The following is a 27,153-nucleotide window of genomic DNA, read 5'->3' on the forward strand; positions in this document are numbered from 1 at the left end:
CTTTGTTCAAACTTCAAAACCCTCACAGCTAGCCACCGGCCACTCTTGCGCCGTCACCCTAGCAGCTTCACCGCGTCGTTCTCTCTCCTCAGGCACGGCGTCCTTCTCCTCTCCACTTCTGCATCTGCGTGTTTGTTTCCATTCTCGTCACTGTATGTTAACATATTTGTCTCTATTGTTTTAACAGAGAACATGGAGATGTTTGTTGGAAGTTTTATGCCGACAATGAAAGAATATTTGATGTTAAAGACTTTGTTTTATTGCTTTCTTTATAATGGAAGTTGCATTTTAAGATTTTATTTTATGGACTATGATTTGCTATGTTGTATTTCTGGACTTATAATCTTAGATAAGATATGTTTGTGTGTTTGTAATAATATTTTTTAGTTTGTTTTTTTGTTTTTTTGATATTTTTTACTATAATTTCCATATGAATGTTAAACATAGGGAGATGGGGAATGGGGCCCTGCGGGGAACGCGGAGAATGCGGGAAACGGGGATGGGGACAATTATCCCCCCATGACGGGAAATGGGGCGGGGACGGGGATTAATCCTGGGGGCGGGGACGGGGAGTAGGGAAGCATCCCCCGCCCCCGCCCCGCCCCATTGACATCCCTAAGTCATTCCAGTATTAACTTGCGGAAATCAATCCCACTCAACTTTTTAATTGCAAGCGATAAACAAAAAATGTATTAGGGACTACTATAAATTTTGAAGTGCAATTTCAAAGAAAAATTTATGTAAATATTAATTTCATAGACTATTTTAAGATTCAAATGTAATTTTAGAGATTACTTTTAAAATTTAACTCTAATTCTGATATTTTTAAAAAATAAACAAATTTATGATTGAAATTTACATTGAAATTAATAGATGAAACAAAATTGATCTCATTTTAAAGAAACAACATTACCATAATGAAAAGCCAATAAAAATTTATAACTCATAACAATGTTAATAAATAATGAAAAATATTATAAAATTTTAATTAAACTTAAGATCAGACCATTGAAGAACAAATCTCATTTATAATTTTAAATTACTATTTATGATATATAATTTCACAAATATTTACATGTCATTTCGTAAAAACTAAAATTAATATTAATATTTAAGATGCTCTTATTTTCGATTTCTTCTTATTTACATTTTCACTATGTAGCATGTATATAATGTTTGCATGTAAATTTTAATGTCTGAAAAGAGGATTTACTTTACTATATATGTAGTAGGTATATAACGTGGTCATGTATATTTTTTGATTTTCTTAACATTTTTATTTTTACTATTAAAATTTTATGAAACATACAAAAAAAAAATCTTTTCCAACTAATTAAGGGCGCCAAACAAGCTCCAAGTGTTGGAATGCAAACTCCACAAGTGAGCAAAGTACTGTGTCTCTGTATTATCTTGGTAATCCTTATTTAAATTGGAATTTAATCATTATAAATTGGAATATTTGAGCTACAAAAATAAGATCAATAACGGTTTTGGTGAATTGCACAATAGGATAGCACTCTTCATTTCATATTCTTTAAACAATATCATGTCTTAGATTCTTAAACTATTAACTAAAGTACCAAATAGAACCTTCCCTTTTACTATCAAAACAGTAGCAGAACAAAAGTAACATGATCAATCTGAACTTTCTTAGTAACAATCATCAGAATCACTATCTTCATCACTGTATTCACGGACCTTGTTGATCACTATCACTTGACAAATCTTCTCTAACTTCTTAATGAAGTCCTCAAACACAGAAGCTTCAATATGCTGCTCCTCACTCCTGAGTAATCTTTTTCCCTCTCTTAATGCAGCCATGATTCTCTGCTTTTCAGAAGGAGAAACCTTAGAGCTTACATCAAAATCCTTCAAAGCTTTCTCCATCCTGTAAATATATTCATCCAAAGCATTCTTTGCTTTAACCATCTTCTTGAACTTCTTATCCTCTTCTCTGAAGAACGCAGCTTCCTCAATCATTCTCTTAATTTCAGCACTTGAGAGTCTTCCTTTCTCATTGGTAATGGTGATTCCATTCTTGTTACCAGTTGTTTCATCCTCAGCACTAACCTTTAAGATACCATCAAAATCAAGTTCAAAGCTAACATTGATAGGATGACCTCGAGGAACAACTGGAAGCCCCAAAAGCTTAAACTTACCAAGCAAATTATTTTCCTTGGCTTTTGTCCTTTCTCCTTCATACACAGGGAATGAAGCAGTGGATTGATTATCTTCAATTGTGACAAAAACAGCACCCATCTTTACAGGAATGACAGTATTCTTGGGGATAACTACACTCATTAAATCTCCTTTTGTGGATATGCCAAGAGACAGAGGAGTGACATCAAGCAGAACCAAGTTTGGGACAATGCTATAGTCTTCACTCAACAATGCAGCTTGAACTGCAGCACCATAAGCAACTGCTTCATCCGGGTTGATACTATTGCAAAGATCCTTTCCCTCAAAGAAATTCTGCAATAAACTCTGCACTTTTGGAATCCTTGAAGATCCACCAACAAGGACAACATCATGTACATCACTCTTGGCCATCTTGGCATCATCAAGACACTTCTGAGCAATCTCCATGCACTTCTCAAACAAGTCCTTGTTGAGTTCCTCAAACTTCACACGCGTCATAGATAGACGAAAATCAATGCCTTGAAATAAAGCATCTATCTCAATTATAGTCTCATTAGTATGTGAAAGTGTCCTTTTCGCTTTTTCGCATTGGTTTCTCAACCTCCTCAATGATTTGGGATTCCCTGTAATGTCAACTTTGTTCTTTCTTTGGAACTCTTGTACCGAGTGACTCACCATTCTGTTATCAAAATCCTCCCCTCCAAGATGAGTGTCTCCAGCAGTGGCCTTAACTTCTAAGTTATCACCTTCAATTGTGACTACAGACACATCAAAGGTACCACCACCAAGATCAAATACAAAAATATTTCGCTTTTTGGAACAGTTAGCTCTCTTTTGAAGGCCATATGCAAGAGCTGCTGCTGTTGGTTCATTGATGATTCTGATGACATTAAGGCCGGCAATGATGCCGGCATCTTTGGTGGCTTTTCGCTGCGAGTCATTGAAATAGGCAGGGACTGTAATCACTGCATTGTTCACAGAAGACTCCAAATAGGCCTCTGCAATCTCCTTCATCTTTGTGAGGATTATTGATGAGATTTCTTCAGCAGCAAGACACTTTTCTTTTCTTTTGTAGGTAACCATAATCATTGGTTTGTCATCAGCACCAGATACAACCTTAAAAGGCCACAACTTAAGATCATTCTCAATTGTGGGGTCTTTGAATTTTCTGCCAATCAACCTTTTAGCATCTACAAAAGAGTAAAATAACTTCATTATAGGTTAAAAGACAGAAAGCTGTGATATTTTTCATGTTTTCTTTGTTCAGTGTAGTTTAAGTAAGGAACCAAACTACTATAATATTGTTAGATGAATGTAGTAACTAACAATAAACGCTTCACAACAAAGACAACTAAGTTCAACTTAACTAACCTAAGTTTGGCAGTAGGATTAGTTGTTGGTGTAATCAAAGAGAGAAAAAGTAGTACAAAGATTTGTACTATATATCTACAAATCATCGTATGATACAAAACATTATGCCATTTGCCCATGAAATTAACATGAAGGTGAGTTAGATGAAACTAAAGATGTCACCAAAGATTGTGTTAGTGGGGTTGGCAGCAGCTTGATTTTTAGCAGCATCACCAATCAACCTTTGAGTATCAGTGAAGGCAACGAAAGAAGGTGTTGTTCTGTTGCCTTGATCATTCACAATAATCTCTGCACGACCATTTTGCTCTTCCCATGCAGCAACACAGGAGTATGTAGTTCCAAGATCGATTCCTATTGCACGACCCTTATGTTTTGTTGCCATACTTCAATTCTCTTTGTGAAAAACTGTGTATAAATGAAATATGAATATGAATATGAACAGCTTCTGAGTGTGTACATATATATCGAAAGAGAAAGAAAGATATACTAATAAAAGTTTATTTATGCACCTTGAAACCATAAAATGAATTAGTTATTATTAATGTATTATTATACTAATATCAAGGGTCATGCTTAATTGTTCGTTCCCCATTCATGTGATTAAATATTGTAGGAGAAATGTAAAGTCACGAAACAGTAATTAACCAAACATTAATGAATGAAAATCAGTCATCACAACCTTGAATAAAGCCAGAAAATCTCTGCATTCTAAACGCTCACCTTTGAAAGAAGGAAATCTAATAAATTCATTTTATGGCATCAAGATAGATTAACTTAAAACTCAAATCTTTTGGACTATTTTAAGTCTACACATTTTGGAGTTCCAAGTTCTAATCAGATTTGACACCATCCAAGATCACATTACCATAGAGAATGGCCTCAAAACATGTTGGACATGCAATAGGGATCGATCTTGGTACAAAGTACTCGTGTGTTGCTGTATGGGATGATAAAAATGGTGGTGCCAAGATCATTCACAATGAACAAGGCAACAGAACCACACCTTCTTGTGTTGCTTTCACTGACTCACACAGATTGGTTGGTGATGCTGCCAAAAATCAGGCACCATTCAACCCAAAAAACACTATCTTTGGTAATAATGCATTAATATATAAGTATAAATAAACATATCTTTTTCTTTATGTTTGTTAATTTTGTAGCATAACACAAATTGTTCATGTGGTAACTATTATTTTTTTTTTGTTTGGTAGATGCTAAGAGATTGATTGGTAGGAAACTCAGTGATTCCATTATTCAAGCTGATTTGAATCTCTGGCCATTCAAAGTTGTAGCTGGTGTTAATGACAAGCCCATGATTTCTGTTGAATACAAAGGTGAAGAAAAGCTTCTTGCTGCTGAAGAAATCTCATCTATGATCCTAACAAAGATGAAGGAAATTGCAGAGGCTTTTCTTGAATCACCTGTGAAGAATGCTGTTATTACTGTCCCTGCTTATTTCAATGACTCTCAGCGAAAAGCTACCCAAGATGCCGGCGCCATTGCCGGCCTCAATATCATGAAGATCATCAATGAACCTACTGCTGCAGCTCTTGCCTATGGCCTTCAGAAGAGAGGAAACTGTTCCGAAGAACGCAATGTTTTTGTCTTTGATCTTGGTGGTGGTACTTTTGATGTGTCTCTTGTTACCATTAAGGATGATGTCTATGAAGTTAAGGCTACTGCCGGAGACACTCATCTCGGAGGGGAAGATTTTGATAACAGAATGATAGATTTCTTTGTGAAAGACTTCAACAAGAAGAACAAAGTTGACATTAGTGAGAATCCAAGGTCTCTTAGGAGGTTAAGAACTGCATGTGAGAGGGCTAAAATGAATCTTTCATTTGTTAAAGAAACAACAATTGAGGTTGATTCTTTGTTCCAAGGCATTGATTTTTGTTCATTGATGACTCGTTCAAAGTTTGAGGAACTCAACAAGGACCTATTTGTGAAGTGTATGGACACTGTTGAGAAGTGTCTTGCTGATGCTAAAGTAGACAAGAACAGTGTTCATGATGTTGTTCTTGTTGGTGGATCTTCAAGGATTCCTAAACTGCAGAATCTTGTGCAAGAGTTCTTTCTAGGAAAAGATCTTTGCAAGAGCATTAACCCGGATGAAGCAGTTGCTTATGGTGCTGCGGTTCAAGCTGCTTTATTGGCTGAAAACTTAAGCATTGCACCGGATTTGGTTCTGTTAGATGTTACTCCTCTGTCTCTAGGGATTTCTATAAAAGGAGACATAATGTGTGTATTGATTCCAAGAAATTCTATGATTCCTACTAAGCATGAAAAACTCTTTGGGACTTTCGAAGACAACCAATCCGCGGCGAAGATAGCTGTTTATGAAGGGGAGAGAACAAGGGCTAGTGACAACAACTTGCTGGGATTGTTTTGTTTATCTGATCTTAATCCTTCTCCGCGACGCCACCCTATAAAAGTGTGCTTTGATTTGGATGAGAATGGTGTTCTAAAAGTGTATGCTGAGGAATCAAAGACAGGGAAGAAGAAAGAGATTACTATAGTGAATGAGAAAGGGAGACTTACAGCACAAGAAATCAAGAGAATGATTCAAGAAGCTGAGATGTATAAGGATGATGATGACAAGTTTAAGGAAAAGGTTGAGGCTAAGATTGCTTTGGAGGAATATGTGTACAAGATGAGTGCTTTTATGGAAGATGCTAAGGTTAGTTCCAAGATTAAATCATCACAGAAGAAGAATATAGAGGCTGCAATTGGAGAGGGTAGAGAGCTTCTTGATGGTAACCAGCAGAAGGTTGAAACGGCTGATTTTGAGAACTGTCTTCATAAGCTTAGGAGCATTTTTGATCCAATAATAGTGTGATTGTTAAGATTATAAGATGTGGATCAAGTAATAAGAATTGGAGACAAAAATGTTTTGCATGCATCTATTTTAGCCTCCTTATGTTTTCTACATGCTGATGCAGCAGCATCTATGCTAATGAGGTTCATTTCTTTTTTGCTTTTAACTCTGATTGTTAAGATGTATAAGGTGTGGATCAAGTAATGTTTTCTGCATGCTGAAGCTGCTTCTGAAGTATGTAATGCCTTTATTTATATTGGTATTTAGTTATGGGAAATGTTCGGTAACGAAAAAATATTAGCCAAACACAACTATAACTTTTTTTCTTTAGCATTCATTAATTGTCGAATGCTAAATAAAATAAGTTCTGACTGTTATTTTTGTCTTCCTATCATTACCCATATTTAATAGGTTTAAGTGTTAAGTAAAAATTAGGTACATAGCATGCATTGATGAAAAAAGCAATTTTGGGCGCTTACTAAAAAATTTAGCCTTTCATGGTTGTAAGATATTCAAGTTCTTGTTCCTATGCCTATTTTTTTTTTTTTTGTGTTTCAATTTTTTATGCTCTTAATGTCAAATGAAATTCTAATATTATATTTTTTGTAAGAATATTTTATTAATAAATATTTGTATATAAATAAATTAAAATTATATTAAAATGAATTTACCTCTAATCATACAATATGGGGTGATAGTGATATTTTTTAATAAGGTGAAAAGTTTGTGTATTTTTTATTTACATGGATACCACAAATTTAAAGGTTAGATTTGTGGTGTTTTAATTTTTTTTGTTGATACCACAATTATGAGGATCAGATTTGTGGTTTTTAATTTTTTTTTTAAATATAAATCTAAGGATTAGATTTGAGTTTTTTATTTTTAATGTTTTTGAATATACAAATTTGACCCTCAAATTTGTAACAACATAAAATCTAATCCTCAAATTTTTTTACTTCTCAAAATTTGAGGATCCTATTTGTTACTTAAAATTTAAAAAAAAATAATCCATATCAAAGAAAAATACACCAATTATCCATAATGATAAATTACACACAAACTTTTTTCATATAAAAAAAATTTAACCTATAATATTTAGCTATAGGTAGCTTTCTTAGTAATAAAAAGATCCTAGCTACCTACACATAACATTAATTTAAAGGTTAAGTATAATTTTGGTCTCTAAAGTAGGGGTTAAAAATTTATTTTGTCCCGGCCTTTTTTCGTTACAAAATGATCCAAAGGTTTAACTTAGTTTTAAAATCATCTTTCGGACGAAAATACCCTTCTCCTTCTTCCCATAAATCAAGCTGAAGCAGAACAGAAGTAGAACAGAAAGCAACACCAATGAAACAACAACCACCAGAAGCAAAGAACAACAACAACAATGAATAATGGAATCAGAAGAACAACAACAAGAACACAGAACTCAGAAAATCATCATCATCATTAAAACTTAAAACCTAAAACTCAGAAAAACAAAAATAAAAAATTCAGAACTAAAAAAAATAATAGATAATGGAATCATAAAAAAACAGAAAAAACCAGAAGAATTGATAATCAAAAGCAGCAGAATTAGACGAAATCAGAAATTGGCGAAGAGCAGTGACGACCGACGACCAAACAAGGAGAAGAAACAGAAATGGGAAGCGGCGCGCGATGTCCACCCTCGCGGATCTGCTGGCGTCAACGTCAAGCCAAGAAGAAGAGCAGTAGCGAGATCTGACGGTAAGATCCAGCGACGACGACAAAGACCGAACGACGAGGAGGAGCAGCGGCGGCGGCGAGAACCCTTCCCCTTCCCTTCCCCCTGAAACACTCCCCCTCTCCCTTCTCCCTTGATGCGTTTCCCTTTTCTCTTTTTCTTTTATGTGTTTTTTTTATTAAGAATAATTTAGTAATAAAAATTAAAAATTTGATAAAAATAACAATTTTAAAATTAAATTAAATTTTTAGAATTATTTTATAATAAAAAAAGCTTAAAACTAAATAAATTTTCAGTCATTTACTTAAAAACTAAAATCATATTTAACCCTTAATTTAATCATTAAAAAGATGAGTTGAATGTCGTCACCACACTCACTAATTTCTAACGAGATATTCTAGTAATTATGTTTATGGAATTAATTGAATTGTTATTCTATATATACTTTCGAGCTACTTCTTACGAAGAAGCCAGTATGAAAGTTAGAACAACGCGGTTGGGGTCTATCGCGGAAAAAGGGTCGGAAGAGGGAGAAGGGACGTGTTTTCTCACTCACTATTATATTACTACTACTAATAATAATAATAATAATAATTGAGATTAATAATAATAGCAAATGTTGTTGGCAATCATGCATTTATCTGGTCAAAATAGTTGGGCTATTATTCTTAATTTCTTATTATGTGAAATTCCTGGCAGTTACATGCCTTCATAAATTCTAATTTGTTATTACTTTTTTAGTACTTGAAGCACTAGCAAGGCAATTACATGTTGTGTCAGTTACAACAAACATAATAATATAGTACATGGTTTGGTGGATAGTCAGGTAGCAATTAGATAAAAATTTAATCAAATTATCTAGCGGTTTTCAATTATCAATTAGAAAAATAAATATAGGGTATCAATATATTATCTGCCAATTTATTGCCAATAAAGATTAATTATTATATTTTAAACACATATATAAAGAAACACATCCAAAAATATATTTATAAAGACATTTCTATTAAACACAACTATAAAAAAGACATTTTTATTAGACACATCCACAAAGACACTTCTATTAAATACACTTATAAATAAGAATTGGCAGATATTGACAGAAATATTGTTGGTAACCTAGCGGAATTGTTATCAATTTCACAAAAAGTTCATTGTAACTGACTTTCACCTATAAATAGACACAAGTAATGGCACATTTGCTATATCTCCAATTATACTTTCTCTTCTCTCTATCTTTCAATCCTTCCTCTTCTAGTCCGAGAAGACTTATGGCTAGCAAAGCTCATGAGTCAGGTTCGAGGCACCACGAGAGTCGACGTTCCTCTACTGATTCCAGATACCACGACAGACAACCTTCATCAAAATCTAGTCATTCAAAGCATCATGATAGTCAACATTCCTCAAGATCTGGTAGTTTAAAGCATCATGAGAGTCAACATTCATCAAGATCTGATACTTCCAGGCACCATGTGACTCAACATTCTTCAAGATCTAACGGTTCAAAAGAGCATCATGAGAGTCAACATTCATCAAGATCTAGCGCTTCGAGGCATCATGAAAGTCAACATTCATCAAGACTTGGTGGTTCAAAGCACTATGAGAGTCAACATTCATCAAGACCTGATAGTTCGAGACATCATGAGAGTCAATATTCAAGTCAACATTCATCGAGACCAGGTGGTTCCAGATACCATGAGAGTCAACATTCATCAAGGCACCATGACAGTCAATATTCATCCATGAGGCATCATCAGGAGGGTCAATATAGTTCAAGATATCATGAAAATCAAAATTCATCAAGAGTTAGTAGTTCAAAGCAACATCAAAATCCGCAATCGTCCTCGTTAAGTCGGCTACCAATCCTTCCATCCTCTTTTAGATCATACAGTTCAGTGCTACAAGGGAGCCATAGCTCGTCCTCTTCTATAAAAAGTATGTACAATTATAACATGAATTTAATTTCTATATAGTATATTGCAAAATATTTAAATAAAGATATACCGTTAGAAAAATAATAGGTAATCAATATTTATTTTAACATAATTTTTTTTTTATTGAAAATATTAACCTCCTAATGCTTTTTATAATTATATATACTATTATATCAACCTTCATATAATCATTTTCTTCAAAAATTTAAGTCGATAATAAGAGAAAGTATATGAATGATATTTTAATATGGTGGAAACTCAAGTGCATGTAGTCGACTTCACATGAACTTGATACTTAAGAGTCGTTAAATAATTTGATTGATTTGACTAAATTTTCATCTAACGATTCTAAGATATAACTTCACGTGAAGTCGAGTTCACCTGAGTTTTCACATTCTAATATGCTCATTCCCACAAAATTTTTTTTTGAGTTGGAGTGAATTTTTTTACAATTTTTTTTATTTGTTTTATCTTAAATTTTTTTTCATAGAAATTTTTGTGACCAACAGTTCTTTAACAATTTTGATGAGTATTTGATTAGTATAAATATTAAATTATTTTTAATAAATATAAGATGCATTTTTTTGTGTGTAAATCTTTGAACAAAATTTGAGAATTTAACAACTACCCTTGTACTGCATAACAGAAGACTCGGTAATTACGAAGAAACAGATTGTTCTTCCCGACCGTTTCCATGAACATGCTTTAACGATGATGTCAGCCGCCAGAGAACCGTATAGATGCAGTGGATGTAAGGAACAAGGGTTTGGACGAAGTTACCGATGTGAAAACAAAGGTTGCAGGTATGTCCTCCATGAAGAATGTGCAAACGCTGTTGTTCACCGTAAAAACCACGTAAGTCATTCATTTTTCGAAGGACAAGAATTCTGGTTCCTAGAGAAACCCCTTGGGTATCCTAGGGTTTGTGATGCTTGTAGAATGGACGTGCGAGGCTTTGTGTATCATCGCAAAGCTACAAAAGATGTCTACGACACAGGCTTGGATTTGCATCCATGTTGTTTGAAGCTAAGTCACAAGATTCCTTATAACGATTCAAATGCAACAAAGACACTCACATTGCGAAGAAATGTTGAGAAAAAGTGTGTCAAATGCAAGAGTCGTAAAGTTGGGGACGATAGCAAAGTTAAAGGGTGGTCATATTTAACTTCCGATGGAGATTGCTTTCATGTTTCTTGTTTTAAGGAACTGTTTCTTGAGAAAATCAGAGATCATTATTTCTCGGAAAAGAAGATTGTAGTGTCAAAAATGCAGACCAACATTGTTGAGAATAATACGAAATTTGTCAAAGTTGGAGGAGGATCATCAAATAATTCAAAAGGATCTTCATCACTAGCTAAGATAGTAGTGGTAAAGATAGCACCAGTGGTACTCAAGTTAATATTTTCAGCTATTTTTGGAGATCCTGTTTCTTTTGTTCTTGCTCTAGTGGAAGCCCTAGCTACTTCTATTAATTAATTTCATTATGCTCTTCTTTTTCTACCAGGGTGTTCACTTTTATTTCGACTAGGCAATAGATTGTGTTTATCTTTGTATGTGAGTTTGGTGTGGTTGTAATTCCTATAAGATCAATAGTACATTAGGAACTCATGTATCGTTTTCTTCTTCTTAATAATAGTGTGATTGTTAAGATTATAAGATGTGGATCAAGTAATAAGATTGGAGATAAAAATTGTTTTGCATGCATCTATTTTAGCTTCCTTATGTTTTCTGCATGCTGATGCAGTATCTATAGTAATCTGGTTCCCTTTTCTTTTTTTCGTACTTCTTTGATGTAGCTTTTCTTTATGTTTTAAGGAGGTTTCTCCCGTAAAGATGCATAAAACATCTTTTTATAAAGATATTTATATGTCGTATTATCATTAGATATATTAATAAATTGGTTATTTTTAAAATTTTTTAATAAACTATAATAAAATCGATTTTTTTTATAACAATAACAATAAACTCAATTATTATTAGATTTGGTCGAACCAATCAATTTACATAATTCACTAGATTATGGGTTTTTTTTGTTTTTTTAAATAAAAATCAGGGATATATTTGTCTTGTTATTAAAAAATTTAAATATGATTCGATTTAGATTGTGTAAATTGGTCGGTTTAAATTAGATCTAATAATTATAGTACGGACAATTGGATTTGTTATTGTTGCTATAATAAATCAATTTTGTTCTAATTTATTAAAAAATATATTATTAACCAGTTTAACAAAGATGTCCAATAATATTATGACATATATATTAACGTTTTTAAAAAAAGACATTTTTAATGGAAGTGTTCTCCATATTTTAAAAGAAGCTGAATAAAATATTTCAAAAGAGCCTTTTATATTTTGAGCCTGAAGAACAATTTTTGCGAGGTTAACAATTTAAGTATAGTGAAAATTACCAAAAATTCATTTTAATTGATTAAGTCAAAGATGTATTTCTTATTTTAAAAAAATTTAAAAATAAATAAATAATTTATTTAATATATAACTCAATTAACTTAATTTAATAAAAAAAAAGATACATTTACATATTTATATTAGTAGAAGAATAAAAATCTTTATGACTTAAAATATATAAAACTAACTCATAACATAATTCAATAATATATATTAAATTAGACTACTTCGATTAACAATACAAACATAAAAATATGATAACTATTTCAATAAAAATATTTTTTATTTAAAAAATATAACTTATTTATTTAGCCACACTTTAAATAAAAATAACACTTTTATAACATATAAAAATTTAATTTTACAATTTATCATCTATTAATTAAAATAAAATATCTTTACATAATGACAATTATAAAATCTTCCTTCAAGTAGTCACCTAAACATATATACTATGCATCACATGATTTAATAATAAGGTTGCGAGAAGCGAACGGATCATTAAATCGGTCAAATAACTGATTCAATAGTTTAATGATTCAACCGTAATTGAACTGATTTTGTTAAAATATAAAGTAAAATTAATTAAAGATACAATATGAATCTTTTAAAATTTAAATTCAATCATTCATGGCATAAAATTCTATATCCACATTCAATCAATAATCACCAACAATCAATAATAATATCAATAATTACTTGATTAGACAAAACTCACTCAAAACCATGTGTAATAGTGTACGTTTGATACGCTACTTTACCCATAGTTTTATTTATTTTATTGTTTGCTGTGTACTAGCTACTAGTGGCGTGTGGTTCTTGCATTTGTCCTTGCATGATCAACCGCATCAATCTCTTCTTTCTGTTTATCTTGTATTATCAATTGAAGATTTTACAATTCTTTTGAAGTTACAACGGGAGTGGACGGGTTAAATCTTAAAACAATAAAAGTTTGAATTAGGATCATTGGCACTTTTTCTAACGGTGAGATCCAGCGGCGACGATGAAGACCAAACGACAAGGAGTAGCGGCGGGGGCAGCGAGAACCCTTCTCTTACCCTTCCCCCTTTTCTTCCCTGAATCCCCTCCCTCCCTTCTTCCTTAACGCGTTTTCCCTTCGCCTTTTTTCTTTACGCGTTTTTTTTCTTTTTTTATTTATTTTAATTTTTTTATTAAGAATAATTTAATAATAAAAATAAAAAATTTAATAAAAATAACAATTTTAAAATTAAATTAAATCTTTGAGACTATTTTATAATGGAAAAAAAGACTAAAGACCAAATAAATTTTCAATTTTTATCTTAGAAACCAAAATCATACTTAATTCTTAATTTAATTATTAAAAAGATGAGTTGAATGTCGTCACCACTCACTAATTTCTAACGAGATATTCTAGTAATTATCTTTGTGGAATTAATTGAATTGTTATTCTATATATACTTTCGAGCTACTTCTTACGAAGAAGCGAGTATGAAAGTTAGAACAACGCGGTTGGGGTCTATCGCGGAAAGAGGATCGGAAGAGGGAGAAGGGACGTGTTTTCTCACTCACTATTATACTACTACTACTACTAATAATAATAATAATAATAATATTTGAGATTAATAATAATAGCAAATGTTGTTGGCAATCATGCATTTATTGGTCAAAATAGTTGGGCTATTATTCTTAATTTCTTATTATGTGAAATTCCTGGCAGTTACATGCCTTGATAAATTCTAATTTGTTCTTACTATTTTAGTACTTGAAGCACTTGCAAGGCAATTACATGTTGCGTCAGTTACAACAAACATAATAATATACTAATAATAATAATAATAATAATAATAATAATAATAATAATAATAATAATAATAATAATAATATTTGAGATTAATAATAATAGCAAATGTTGTTGGCAATCATGCATTTATGTGGTCAAAATAGTTGGGCTATTATTATTATTATTATTATTATTATTATTATTATTAAGTTTAATGGAAGTCGAATCATAATTCTTTATCATTGCACGAGTATCAGACAACAAAGATTCAAATATATAAAATCATTATAGTTTTAAATTCTTCTTAGTTGTTAACCCGTTATATCATTATAATTAATATCTTTAAATGTTGTTGGCACTCATGCATTTGTCTGGTCAAAATAGATGGGTTATTATTATTATTATGAAAAGAAAAAATACAAGTAGATAATGAAAATATTAAATAACGTGAACAATGAATATATCAATGTTTAATTTACTAAGTGTGTGAATGATTTTTCAAATATTAAGATTTAGTTAAGTAATTTGGATTAATTTTAAATCTCATTGTTGACAAAAGCTATTAACGATTATTATTATGTGAAATTCCTGCCGGTTACATGGCTTGATAAATTCTAATTTGTTATTGCTTGAAGCAGTAGCAAGGCAATTACATGTTGCGTCAGATACATACAGCATATATTAGTATAGTAGACGCTCTACCCTGGATTAGTTGCCTATAAATAGACACAAATTAAATGCACTCTCCAATTATACTTTCTATCCTTCATCTTCGGACATGGCTAGCAAAGCTCATGAGTCAGGTTCGAGGTACCATGAGGGTCGACGTTCCTCTACTGATTCCAGATACCACGAGAGACAACCTTCATCAAAATCTAGTCATTCAAAGCATCATGATAGTCAACATTCCTCAAATAGTTCGAGGCACCACGAGACTCCGCATCATGTGAGTCAACATTCATCAAGATCTGGTGGTTCAAAGCATCATGAGAGTCAACATTCATCAAGATCTGGTGATTCCAGATACCATTCAAGTCAACATTCATCAAGAATTGGTGGTTCAAGGCACCATGAGAGTCAACATTCATCAAAACATCATGAGAGTCAACATTCATCAAAACATCATGAGAGTCAACATTCAAGTCAACATTCATCAAGATCTGGTGATTCCAGATACCATTCAAGTCAACATTCATCAAGGCACCATGGGAGTCAACATTCAACTCGGCTTCCATCCTCTTCTACGTCTACCACATTTAGATCATACAGTTCAGTGCTACAACGGAGTCAACAAAGCTCATCCTCTTCTATAAAAAGTATGTATAATTATAACATGGATTTAATTTCTATATAGTATTGCAAAACATTTAAATAAAGATATACAGTTAGAAAAATGTTAGGTAATCAATATTTTTTTAACATTACTTAATTTTTTTTATTAAATATGTTGACCCCCTAATAATTTTATACATAGATAATTATATTTCTAATATATTCATTCACATAAAAAATTGTTGAGTTTGAGTGAATTTTTTTAAAAGTTTTTTTTATTTGTTTTATGTTAATTTTTTTCTTTTAGAAATTTTTAGTGACTAACAGTCTTTTAACTATTTTGATGAGTATTTGACTAATATAAAATATTAAATTATTTTTAATAAATAAATTTTATTAATTTATATGTATAAAATTTAATAAATATAAATGTAAATTATATTAATTTATATTGACAAATTTTAATAAATATAAAAATAAATTATATATTTTTTGTGTGTAAATCTTTGAACAAAATTTGAGTATTTAACTACTACCCTTGTACTGCATAACAGAAGACACGGGAATTAAGAAGAACCAGATTGTTCTTCCCGACCGTTTCCATGAACATGCTTTAACGATGATGTCAGCCGCCAGAGAACCATTTAGATGCAGTGGATGTAAGGAACAAGGGTTTGGACGAAGTTACCGATGTGAAAACAAAGGTTGCAGGTATGTCCTCCATGAAGAATGTGCAAACGCTGTTGTTCACCGTAAAAACCACGTAAGTCATTCATTTTTCGAAGGCCAAGAATTCTGGTTCCTAGAGAAACCCCTTGGGTATCCTAGAGTTTGTGATGCTTGTAGAATGGACGTGCGAGGCTTTGTGTATCATCGCAATGCTACAAAAGATGTCTACGACACAGGCTTGGATTTGCATCCATCTTGTTTGAAGCTAAGTCACAAGATTCCTTATAACGATTCAAATGCAACAAAGACACTCACATTGCGAAGACATGTTGAGAAAAAGTGTGTCAAATGCAAGAGTCGTAAAGTTGGGGACGATAGCAAAGTTAAAGGGTGGTCATATTTAACTTCCGATGGAGATTGCTTTCATGTTTCTTGTTTTAAAGAATTGTTTCTTGAGAAAATCAGAGATGATTATTTCTCGGAAAAGAAGATTGTAGTGTCAAAAATGCAGAGCAATGTTGTTGACAGTAATATGAAAGTTGTGAAAGTTGAAGGAGGATCATCAAATAATTCAAAAGGATCTTCATCACTAGCTAAGATAGTAGTGGTAAAGATAGCACCAGTGGTACTCAAGTTAATATTTTCAGCTATTTTTGGAAATCCTGTTTCTTTTGTTCTTGCTCTAGTGGAAGCCCTAGTTACTTCTTTTAATTAATTTCATTATGCTCTTCTTTTTCTACCAGGGTGTTCACTTTTATTTCGACTAGGCAATAGGTTGTGTTTATCTTTGTATGTGAGTTTGGTGTGGTTGTAATTCCTATAAGATCAACAGTACATTAGGAACTCATGTATCGTTTTCTTCTTCTTAATAATAGTGTGATTGTTAAGATAAGATGTGGATCAAGTAATAAGATTGGAGATAAAAATTGTTTTGCATGCATCTATTTTAGCTTCCTTATGTTTTCTGCATGCTGATGCAGTATCTAGAGTAATCTGGTTCGTTTTTTTTATTTTTTTTTGTATTTTTTTTTTACTTTTTTGATGTACCTTTTCTTTATGTTTTAAAGGAAGCTGAATAAACTATTTCAAAAGAGCTTTTTATATTTGGGAGCCACTATTTTTGTCAAAATTAGATGACGAAAAATCGATAAACCAAATTTTGAATCGATTTAAATTAATATTTTTTTTTATAGAAAATGACTGCAATACTCCTATTATAGAAAATAACTAAAATGCTTCTACTATATATATATATTTTAAAATTTTAAGAACCATAAATCACAACTCTATGACGGTACAGAAAGAAGAGAAGGATTAGGATTTAGGATTTAGGATTCTCAAAATTTATACATATAATAATAATAATAATAATAATAATAATAATAATAATAATAATAATAAGAATAAGAGTATTTTAGTTATTTTTTATAATAGAGATATTGTAGTTATTTTTATAAAAAAATATTAATTTAGATCGATTCAAGATGTAGTTCATCGATTTTTCGGTCAAATCAGTTTATCTGATCTAATTTTGATAAAAATAATACAATTTAATCAATTATATATATTAAATTTTAATTACTAAAAAACATTTAAAAAAAGGTTTAAATGTCTTTATCTGAATAACTCCTTTTATATTTTGAGTCTAAAGAACAATTTTTGTGAGGTTAACAATTCAATTATAGTGAAAATAACCAAAAATTCATTTTTGAGGTATCTTTTGTTGTCAAAAGAATTTAGAGAAAAATAAATAAATAATTTATTTAATATATAACTCAATCAACTCAACTTGATAAAAAAATTAAAAAGATACATATGCATATTTATACTAATAGAAGAAGAAAAATCTTTATGAATTGAAATATATAAAACTAACTCATAATATAATATAATAATATATAATAAATTAGACTATTTTAATTAACAATACAAATATATATATATATATGTATATATATATATATATATATATATATATATATATATATATATATATATATATATATATATATATGTATATGTATGCTCTGCATCACATGAGGTTGAACCTGCTCTTCCTAACAGATCAGTTGAATGAAGCATGACACTAAATTAAAGTAAAATGTCTAACCTCCTCTTCCATCTTCTTCTGGATGTTGGCCATGTCAATCTACAAAATAACAGAAACTAATTGTATAAGATCGCAATCAGAAGAGAAGAAATAACATGTGCATTAATTTATGCAGGGGCATTGATTGCCTATCATACTTCAAACATCAAAAACTGTGAGATAAATAATTCATTGTGAATGAAACCAAGGAACAAGGACCAATTCGGTGATATCCAAAAAAACAACAATAGAGCAAAATAAGACATAGAAATAAGAAAAATAAAAGACCATAAATAAAACTAAGAGTAAAGTATCGTTTTTATCCTTAACGTTTGGGGTAAGTCCTATTTGTGTCCCTAACGTTTAAATCATCCTATTTTTATTCCTAACGTTTATAAAAGTGATTCAATGTTATCCTACTATCAATTATACTAACAAATCAGATTATATTTTTCAATTATTCTCACTTGGATGTATTCATTCTCAATTAGATCTTACTTGGATGTGTTCGATTTTAATATTATACCCACTATTTGTGTTTAGATTCAATTATGTCCCTAGAAAAATGAATTATGTAAATGTTGTAGGAATTAGTTTCAACTTTTGATGAGCTATTTTTTGGAGTGGATCATCGATTCTATCCCAGACATTTGTATTCTAACTTCAAGAAGAGATTTTTAAAACACAAACTAAAGTATTCATGATGTGTAATTGACGGCAGGATAACATTAAATCACTTTTACAAACGTTAGGAATACAAATAGGACGATTTAAACGCTAGGAACACAAATAGGATTTACCCCAAACGTTGGGGACTAAAACGATACTTTACTCTAAAACTAAATACAATCAAATTTAGAAATAAAAAACATCATCCATTAAAACCATAGTCCCGTCTTCATTAGTTGTCATTTTCATTCCTTCGTTCATAAGTGCTCCTTCTTTTAATTTATGGGTAGTCTAACTCATTTTTTTTAATAAAAAAGATTACTGGTTGGGGAAATAAAAAAGATTAATGAATTAAATTCAATCTTGGAAAATAAAGTAATAGGCCATAATTTTATTTTTTAAGGACTAATATGACTAAAAAAAATAAATTTGACTTACATTTTATTTTTTAAAGACTAATATGATCCAAAAAATTATTTAAGAACTAATTTAAAAAATAGGTAATCTTTTTTAGACGAATTTAGTTATTAACCTAAAAAGATATTAGTGGTTTCTTATCACAATATTTGATGCCAACAAATCAAGAATGAACATCAAAAAGTCTCTGGGTTTACTCCAACAAATCTAGACACCAGAATAGAAGTGGAAAAGAATTACTATAAATTTTTTTACAAGACTACACATCAAGGGTATTGACTTAGAATGGGTCATAGTGGATCGAAAGACCAAGTTAGCATATTTTTTTCGAATAAAAATATCTTTACATTTCATCAATATACGCTCATCAGTTATATGTTGAGGAGATAGTTAAGTTTTATTGAACTTCTCTATCTATCATCTCAGACCAAAGCACATAATTCACCTCTCGCTTTTGGAAAGCTTTTCATGACTTTAGGAACTTACTCAATCTTAATATGACATTCGATTAGGGTTAGAAGTGAGTCAAGTCAGCTCATGAGCTAATTCGAGCTCGACTTATTAATAGCTCGATAAGTTGAACTCGTGAGCTGGTAAACTAAGTTTGAGTTTGGAATTGAATTCATAAATTAAATGAGTCGAGCTTGAACTTGGATTAACTCAGCTCATTAGCTTGTAAGTTGACTCGATTATATATATAATATTAAAAGTATAGATTAAATGCATATATGATATACGTATTAATAATTTAATATATGTATAATAGTAATATATAATTTTACAAGTATATTAATATTTTTAATTATTTAAAATTTTATAGTTATTTTTATATATAATTTTGATGTAGGATATAAATAAAAAAATTTTAATTGATAGATAGATAATATATAAAATTTATCCTTTTCAAATATTTTTTAATATATATAAGTTATAATTTATTGATATATAATTATAGATTATGTTTCTATTATTTGAGCCAACTTGTGAGCTTTTGTTGATTCGAGTTTGAGTTTACGAAATAGACTCGATTGTTAATGAGTCGAACTGTAAGCCAAGCTTAATTTTTATGAGTCGAGTTTAAATTCGGTCTAGCTCAACTCTAGGGGTGTTCGCGGTGCGGTTTGGTTCGGTTTTTGAGGGAAAAGCCATCCGATCCGATCGTTTAATTAAAGTGCGGTTCGATTTTGTTCGGTTTTTTTGTCAAGGTCATCCGAACCAAACCAAACCAATTAAAATCGGTTTGGTTTGGTTCGGTTTGTTCGGTTTTTTCAATCAAAAAAAATTTTCTACCATACTATTATGCAAAGTCATAACATTGAAATCGACAAACCAAAATACACAATAGCTAACAAAGTCTTGATCTAATGAAATTTAACGACAACAGAATTCAAATACGACAATTAAAGAAGTTCAATAGTTCAACAGTCAACACAACTGAAAATAAAAGTAAATTGTCATTAAACTGATAGCAAAGTTACAGTGTCTTCTCCAACAAAATAGCTAAACTTCTTAATGCAAACCAACCTGAAATAAAAAAAACAATTACATAATAAGAACAACAACGACAATAATAATAATAATAATAATAATAATAATAATAATAATAATAATATAAGGAGAACAATTACTACCATAACAAGATGTACTCAATCAGACTCAACACCAGAATCTTCTTCATTGGGATCAGGAGTGGGTGCAACTTCTACAAAATATATAAATCAAGAAACAATCATAACAAATAATATATATTAATAAAAACCAGATTAAAGTAAAGAAAATTATAAGTAGAAACTTAACCATACCTAATTCCAACTTCTCCAATTCCTCGATGAGCTCCTCGAGGACAAGTTTTGGAGAGTTTCGGAGCCAATTTTGTGTACAGATTAACGCTTCAGCTGTCATCGGAGTTAGAGAACTCCTATAGTTATTCAACATCCTTCCTTCAGTACTAAATGCCGATTCTGAAGCAATTGTGGAAACTGGCATGGCTAAGACGTCTCTTGCAATATGCCCAAGAATTGGATATTTAGTGGAATTCACTTTCCACCAATTTAGAATGTCGAACTGCACGCCACTCTTCTCTAATGCCTCCATAAGATATAACTCCACCTCATTCTTGTTAGCAATCTCATTGAATTGCATTTCCTTCTCAAATTCCATAGCAAAAGAAGTTTCATGTACCTCAAGCTCATGTGTGCTAATTTCAAGAGGATCTTGCCGAGTAGATCTTTGATAGTTCCCACCAAACAGCCTATAGCTATCAAACACCTTAAAAAGCGTATCCTTCACCTTTGAAGTTAAGAATTCAGCATCTTCTTTTTCATACAACTTTTCAAAACTCTACTTAATCAATTGAAGCTTATACCTAGGATCAATAACAACTGCAATGAAAATCATCATGTTTGTATTTTTTATATTTCCCCAATACTTATCATACTTGGACTTCATTTTCTCAGCCATGCCTGAAAGTACCGTATCTAAGCTTCCCATCCAATGCTTAAGTGTAGACAATATTTTACAAAAATCATTAAAGTGTTGAGAAGATGTCACAAACGTTGAACCAGAAACTTTGTTAGTAACCTCATAAAATATTTTTAAAAACTTGACAAAATGTCTTGCATTCTCCCAATCCTCAGTCTTAGGAATCCCACCAGCCATCATAGCATATTCAGAATCTCTCTCCTCCAAACGTTTAAATGCCTTTTGAAACTTCAAAGCACTTTCAAGCATTAAAAAGGTAGAGTTCCACCTGGTAGGAACATCTAAATGGACAGTCTTTTTCCAGAATTCTAGCTTCCTTAATCATAGTTTTAAACCTCTCAGTACGACCCAGTGATGCACGCACATGCCGAACTGCATTTCTAATCTTTAAAATTGACTCATGCATTTCTCTCAACCCATCATTCACAACAAGATTTAAAATATGAGCACAACATCTAACATGTAAAAACTCTCCCCTTAATGGATGTGAGTTCCAATCCTCCATTTTATTTTTCAAGTAAGAAAGTGCAACATCATTTGAACTAGCATCATCAACAGTGATAGAAAAAATCCGGAATATCCCCCAGCTCAACAAACATCTCTCGATTCACTTCCAGCTCTACATTCGATCCTCACACAGATGAACATTTATAAAGATTATTCAAATTATGGAACACATATCGAAAGCATGTGTCTTAGATTTTAGTATGAATTAAAGTAAATAATTGTCATTGTTGATAAAATTCTTTTACAACACCACTTATCAAACGAGCATATAGATGACGCCTTCGAAGCTTTATATAGATGTCGATGTAGATCTCTAATGGGTTGGTTTGGGAGTAGCAAGATAAAAGTATTAGGTCTTGATTTAGTAGAAGAATCTATTGATAAGATTTGTTTGATTAAAAAAAATACTTTTAACTACTCAGAATAGGTAAAAATCTTATGCATGTTATAAGATACATGTTTTACACTATTCATCAGCAATTTTTATCAGCAGACTAAGGAACTTAACGATTAATGAGAGATATCAGAAAATCTTCACACACATAATGGACACAAATGATCTCAGACTTGAATGAAAAAACTGAAAGCGACTTCAGCAGAGATTTAGATGGAGATGTACCAAACTCAAATGCACGCCGCTGACATCATCTCTACTGGTAGCAGCGATTTTATTGGTAGCACACAGACATCACCGCTTTCTGCACGACCTCTTTAGGACCACAAAAACAACGATGACGACGAAGACTACCTAGATCTTTATTGATTAGTATTTCGTTTTATTGTTTTATTGTAATTATTTGATTTACTTGACTTTTAATTTATGTGAACATTTGATAATTTATTTTAAATAATATGTTTTTATTATTTATAAATTGATCATTAATTATGTAAAAAATAAATTTAAATAAAAATTAAAATTAACTATTTATTTCACATTTTTTTAAATTGACATTACCATCAAATTTATCAAAAAAATATTCTGACAATAATAGTGCGGAAAATAATATATTGTGGTGCTAATATTATCATCAAAAAAATCTGTTAATAATTAATTTTTTTTAACTAGATAATCTATTACAGAATCTAATAATAATTATCGTCAGACAAAAAAATTCGACAATAAATATTTACTGATAAAATTTATACCATCTTATTTCTTCTTATGATAAATTTAACAGTAACTTAATTATCATCGACGAAAATTTCGATAATACTCAACATTTTTTCTATAGTAAATATTAGCTAATATACTTAAATGCAATTGCCACCGCAACTAAGTGAACTAACCATGTATTTTCTAGTGTATAATATTTTTCTGGTCAAAATAGATGACTTCTTCCCCTTTTCTTTTCTTCTCTTAGCTTTCACATTGAAAATTTCTGATTTGTTCACTTACAAATTACAAGCTCTAACAAGGCAATTTCACATTGCCGTGTTACAACTTACATACACCGATACACGTACTCGAAATGCATTGGTTGGCAATAAAGAAAAACTGCAAATCAATTTGCTCTCGAATCATACTTTGTCTCTGTTCGGCTGTTCCCTTCATTCATTCAACACACAACACACGTGATTCTCCATCACTCCCTACTCCCTAGACCGAGCTAAGAAGAAAGACTGATATGGATAGCAGAGCAAAACCGACATCTCAACAACGTTTATATTCAAGTTAAATATGTGTCATTTTTTGTATTTTTTAATCATTATAAATTCCAATTATAAAATTGTAATAAATTCTAAAAAATTAAGAAATTATAATTACCATAATAACGTTTAGAATTATATTTTTGTTTGTCTAATTTTTTTTTTAATATTAAAGATCAATAAAAAAATATTCATATAAAATTAATAAATAAAAATTATTAAATAATTTAATATATTTAACTAAATAATTATTTAATAATATAAAAGATAATTACACGTAAATTTTTACATATTAATCTTTAAGAATACGTTGTACAAATAGTTCGCGAAATGCGAGTGCCCTGGGTTGGCGTCTTTCACTCTATTATTTGATATTAATAGATTGCGAACATATGTGAATAATGTTTGCGGTTTGGTATATATATATATAAAATTCCAAAATATATACACCCTTTTATAATAATATTGTTTTGATACCAATATGTTTTTAATAATTATATACGAGTTTTTCTCGTTTTATTAATTATAAAATAATTTAAATACACAATTAATTTATAATGACTATATTTTTATATAGATATTAAAAATGTTTGGTACACGAATATATATAGTATACTTTTCACACACACATCTATATATATGGCTTCAAATTTACTACTGAGAAGGCTTCTATTATAATTTCACCAATAAAAAAAAGAGTAATACGTTCGTATTCTAAAGAATTAGGAGACAGAAACATAATCACAATGAAGAAATAAAAATAACTACCGTTCCTATTTACACGCTATTCATATATATTGCTAATTGATAAATTCTTTGTGATGTTTTCAGTGACTAAGAGAAAGGGGGTTGAATCTTAGTTCATTTTTGCTTAGTTACATTTGCTAGTCTTTGAGAAGATTTTTTTATTTTTGTCTCGTTCTTAGCCACGAGACTTTTATTTTTGTCTCGTCACTTGGCACGAGATATTTTTCAGTTTTAGCTACTGTGCAGTAGAAAAAAAAATGGAGTTGTAGAGAGAGAAAATTACACCCAGATATATCATGGTTCAGCTACTAAGTGCAGTGCAGTCTACATTCAATCTCCATCACAACAATGATGGAATTTCACTATAATCTTCCTGATTACAGACTATAAAGTGCTAACCCAACTTACAAGGAGATTCCCACAGAATCATGAAACACAACATAGACGTACAAAGGAACTCTAAGAACATCTATGGCTTTTTCTTTTAATTTTGCACTCTTTGCCTTTTTTTGCTCTATGACTTTTTCATACAAATCTCACTGTTTGCCTTTTTTCCATGAGACTCAAGACATGACAAAATTAAACAGAAAAATACTAAACAGAATACATTGAAGGAGAAGAAAATCTATAAGTTTAGGTACAGGGACGGACATAAGGGGGCGAGTGGCGGCCTCGGCCCCCAACTTTTTTTAATAGTAATAAATTATTATGTATAATTTAATTTTTTTTAAAAATTTATTTAGTATTTAGTCTAGTATAAATAAAAGTCCAGTCTAATTTAAATATTAATAATTTTTAATATCTAAAAAGTAAGTAACAATATTAAAGAAATCTCAAAAAGATATTATTACTAATATTTTTTAATTAAATAAAAATTTTCAAATCTCATAAAGTGAATTCTTTTTCTTCTTGTGTCCGTCTTTTTTTATTCATTTGGTATTAATTCTCTCTGTTTCAACTGCTACAATTAAGAGATCTTTTTCAACTATGAATATTGTGAAAAATAACTTAGAAACAAAATAAAAGATGAATTTCTTGTTAATTATATTTTAATTATATTGAAAAGAAAATTACTGAAAAAATTGACACAAATTCCATTATCGGTGAATTTTATGATACGAAAAATCGACCACTTCGTTAGTAAAAAGTATACACATATTTTTTTTACTTTAAAATATATTCTCTATCGATATATTTTTGTAATACATCTTATATTATATAATATTTTTTACATAATTTTTAATATTATATGTGTTATTGGTTCTCCTATAATATCATTTCTGGATCCGTCCCTGCTTAGGTAACTCTGAGAATCCTGTGCCTTGCACTCTCACTGCTTACTTCTAACTCCTTGCTCCAAACAGTGGCTGTTCTCTCTTTTTATAGAAGATGGAAGCCTCCACATTTGAAGCTAAAAACCAAGCTTAACTTCTTTTCCTTCACACGTAATCGGTTCGGCCAGAGAGAGAGAAGAGGTAACCCATGCAAAACCCAACATGCAAATACTTCTAATTCTTCCTTGGTCATTAATCTTCATCAATCCGAGCGCTCCATCCTTGGCTTGCTCTCCAAGATGAATTTCTGGCCCTTGATGCTTCATGATGATGATAGCTTCATCTGCTCCAATCTCTGCCTCTTCCATCACGTAGCCACCCTAGCTACTTCCTGTGGTGGTTGAGTAAAATCAGAGACAAATCATCCCTCCAAAGATCTTCACCTTGCTGGCCAAGATCTTCTTCAACCATTTTTGGTATGGAGAAGCTAAGATCTTATCACAAAATCTTACTACAAGTGATAAGAATCTTAACCACAGCATACTTTTCTTTTTCTTTTTCGTGCCATTATTTTAATGGTCTTGTAGCGTGCTTCTTTTTCTCTTCGGTGGCTATGCCTAGCTTCCATAGTTTTCTCTGTGTTATGACCAAAGGTTAGAAGCAAAGAGAGAAGAAAGGAAGATATGAACATTAACTAAAGGATTTAGACAAAATAAATTAAATGTCCACTTCCCTTTTGTTTCTTGGTGGCGTGCCTTTCATTAAGGCCATCAATCAAACAGTGAAACTTTCTCTCTCATAGTTCCAATGCATTTATTAACTTTATTATAATGAAATTTGAATTCCATCACATGGTGAAGTGTGAGATCCGTTGAAGGCATAAAGCAATATCAACATTTGCTTTTCTGGTTAATTATTTTCGGATCATGTATTAGGTCATGTAGCACCAATATTAATTTGGGTTTATAGCAATAATATCCAATCTGACCCAACTTATAAAACCTTTCAGCCAACAATCATATAACAAGAATTATATAAGGCTGAATTTGATTTTATTGGGCTTGGGATCTCTCTTTTTTATTTTGGCCCAAATAATCACAAATTACTTTAGCCATATAATATAGGAAACATTAATCAAGACTGATTAGTTTTAAACATATTAGGCTTGCAATAATTCCACTTTTTTGTTCGGCCTAATAAAAAAAACTTGTATCACAAAATTATTAATTAACATATGTTAAATAAA

General features: G+C 30.9%; 4 protein-coding genes across 6 annotated transcripts; 3 read left to right on the plus strand and 1 right to left on the minus strand.

Annotated features, from left to right (window-relative positions):
* Nucleotides 1-1,599: 1,599 nt before the first annotated feature.
* LOC130974099 (heat shock cognate 70 kDa protein-like) lies at nucleotides 1,600-3,892 on the minus strand. Of its 2 annotated transcripts, XM_057898851.1 has the most exons (3): nucleotides 3,673-3,892; nucleotides 2,390-3,329; nucleotides 1,600-2,005 (listed from the first exon to the last, which is right to left on the minus strand). In XM_057898851.1, exons 1-3 carry the CDS (start codon nucleotides 3,890-3,892, stop codon nucleotides 1,651-1,653), a joined length of 1,515 nt encoding a protein of 504 aa, XP_057754834.1. In that variant the 3' UTR covers nucleotides 1,600-1,650. The 2 variants fall into 2 exon arrangements, with proteins under 2 accessions (XP_057754834.1, XP_057754833.1); XM_057898850.1 differs by having other exon boundaries at nucleotides 1,600-3,329.
* Nucleotides 3,893-4,383: 491 nt separating this feature from the next.
* On the plus strand, nucleotides 4,384-6,349 carry LOC130975955 (heat shock cognate 70 kDa protein-like). The gene is made up of 2 exons (XM_057900666.1): nucleotides 4,384-4,603; nucleotides 4,722-6,349. Exons 1-2 carry the CDS (start codon nucleotides 4,384-4,386, stop codon nucleotides 6,347-6,349), a joined length of 1,848 nt encoding a protein of 615 aa, XP_057756649.1.
* A 2,877-nt stretch (nucleotides 6,350-9,226) lies between these two features.
* On the plus strand, nucleotides 9,227-11,826 carry LOC130973868 (uncharacterized). The gene is made up of 2 exons (XM_057898554.1): nucleotides 9,227-9,968; nucleotides 10,614-11,826. Exons 1-2 carry the CDS (start codon nucleotides 9,305-9,307, stop codon nucleotides 11,441-11,443), a joined length of 1,494 nt encoding a protein of 497 aa, XP_057754537.1. The 5' UTR covers nucleotides 9,227-9,304; the 3' UTR covers nucleotides 11,444-11,826.
* Nucleotides 11,827-14,787: 2,961 nt separating this feature from the next.
* On the plus strand, nucleotides 14,788-17,020 carry LOC130973869 (uncharacterized). Of its 2 annotated transcripts, none has more exons than XM_057898556.1 (2): nucleotides 14,788-15,451; nucleotides 15,965-17,020. In XM_057898556.1, exons 1-2 carry the CDS (start codon nucleotides 14,914-14,916, stop codon nucleotides 16,789-16,791), a joined length of 1,365 nt encoding a protein of 454 aa, XP_057754539.1. In that variant the 5' UTR covers nucleotides 14,788-14,913; the 3' UTR covers nucleotides 16,792-17,020. The 2 variants fall into 2 exon arrangements, with proteins under 2 accessions (XP_057754539.1, XP_057754538.1); XM_057898555.1 differs by having other exon boundaries at nucleotides 14,796-15,451; nucleotides 15,962-17,020.
* The last annotated feature ends 10,133 nt before the right edge of the window (nucleotides 17,021-27,153 follow it).

Source organism: Arachis stenosperma, chromosome 4, assembly GCF_014773155.1.
Source record: "Arachis stenosperma cultivar V10309 chromosome 4, arast.V10309.gnm1.PFL2, whole genome shotgun sequence".
Lineage (NCBI taxonomy): Eukaryota > Viridiplantae > Streptophyta > Magnoliopsida > Fabales > Fabaceae > Arachis > Arachis stenosperma.

Bases quoted from the DNA above. Each gene is read 5' to 3' on its own strand.
- LOC130974099 (XM_057898850.1), bottom strand. From the start codon at position 3,892: ATGGCAACAAAACATAAGGGTCGTGCAATAGGAATCGATCTTGGAACT. The intron at 3,330-3,672 runs GTGACATCTTTA...ACTCTTTTGTAG, and splicing joins CCCCACTAACACAATCTTTG to ATGCTAAAAGGTTGATTGGC.
- LOC130973868 (XM_057898554.1), top strand. From the start codon at position 9,305: ATGGCTAGCAAAGCTCATGAGTCAGGTTCGAGGCACCACGAGAGTCGA. The intron at 9,969-10,613 runs GTATGTACAATT...ACTGCATAACAG, and splicing joins CTCGTCCTCTTCTATAAAAA to AAGACTCGGTAATTACGAAG.
- LOC130973869 (XM_057898555.1), top strand. From the start codon at position 14,914: ATGGCTAGCAAAGCTCATGAGTCAGGTTCGAGGTACCATGAGGGTCGA. The intron at 15,452-15,961 runs GTATGTATAATT...ACTGCATAACAG, and splicing joins CTCATCCTCTTCTATAAAAA to AAGACACGGGAATTAAGAAG.
- LOC130975955 (XM_057900666.1), top strand. From the start codon at position 4,384: ATGGCCTCAAAACATGTTGGACATGCAATAGGGATCGATCTTGGTACA. The intron at 4,604-4,721 runs GTAATAATGCAT...TTTGTTTGGTAG, and splicing joins CCCAAAAAACACTATCTTTG to ATGCTAAGAGATTGATTGGT.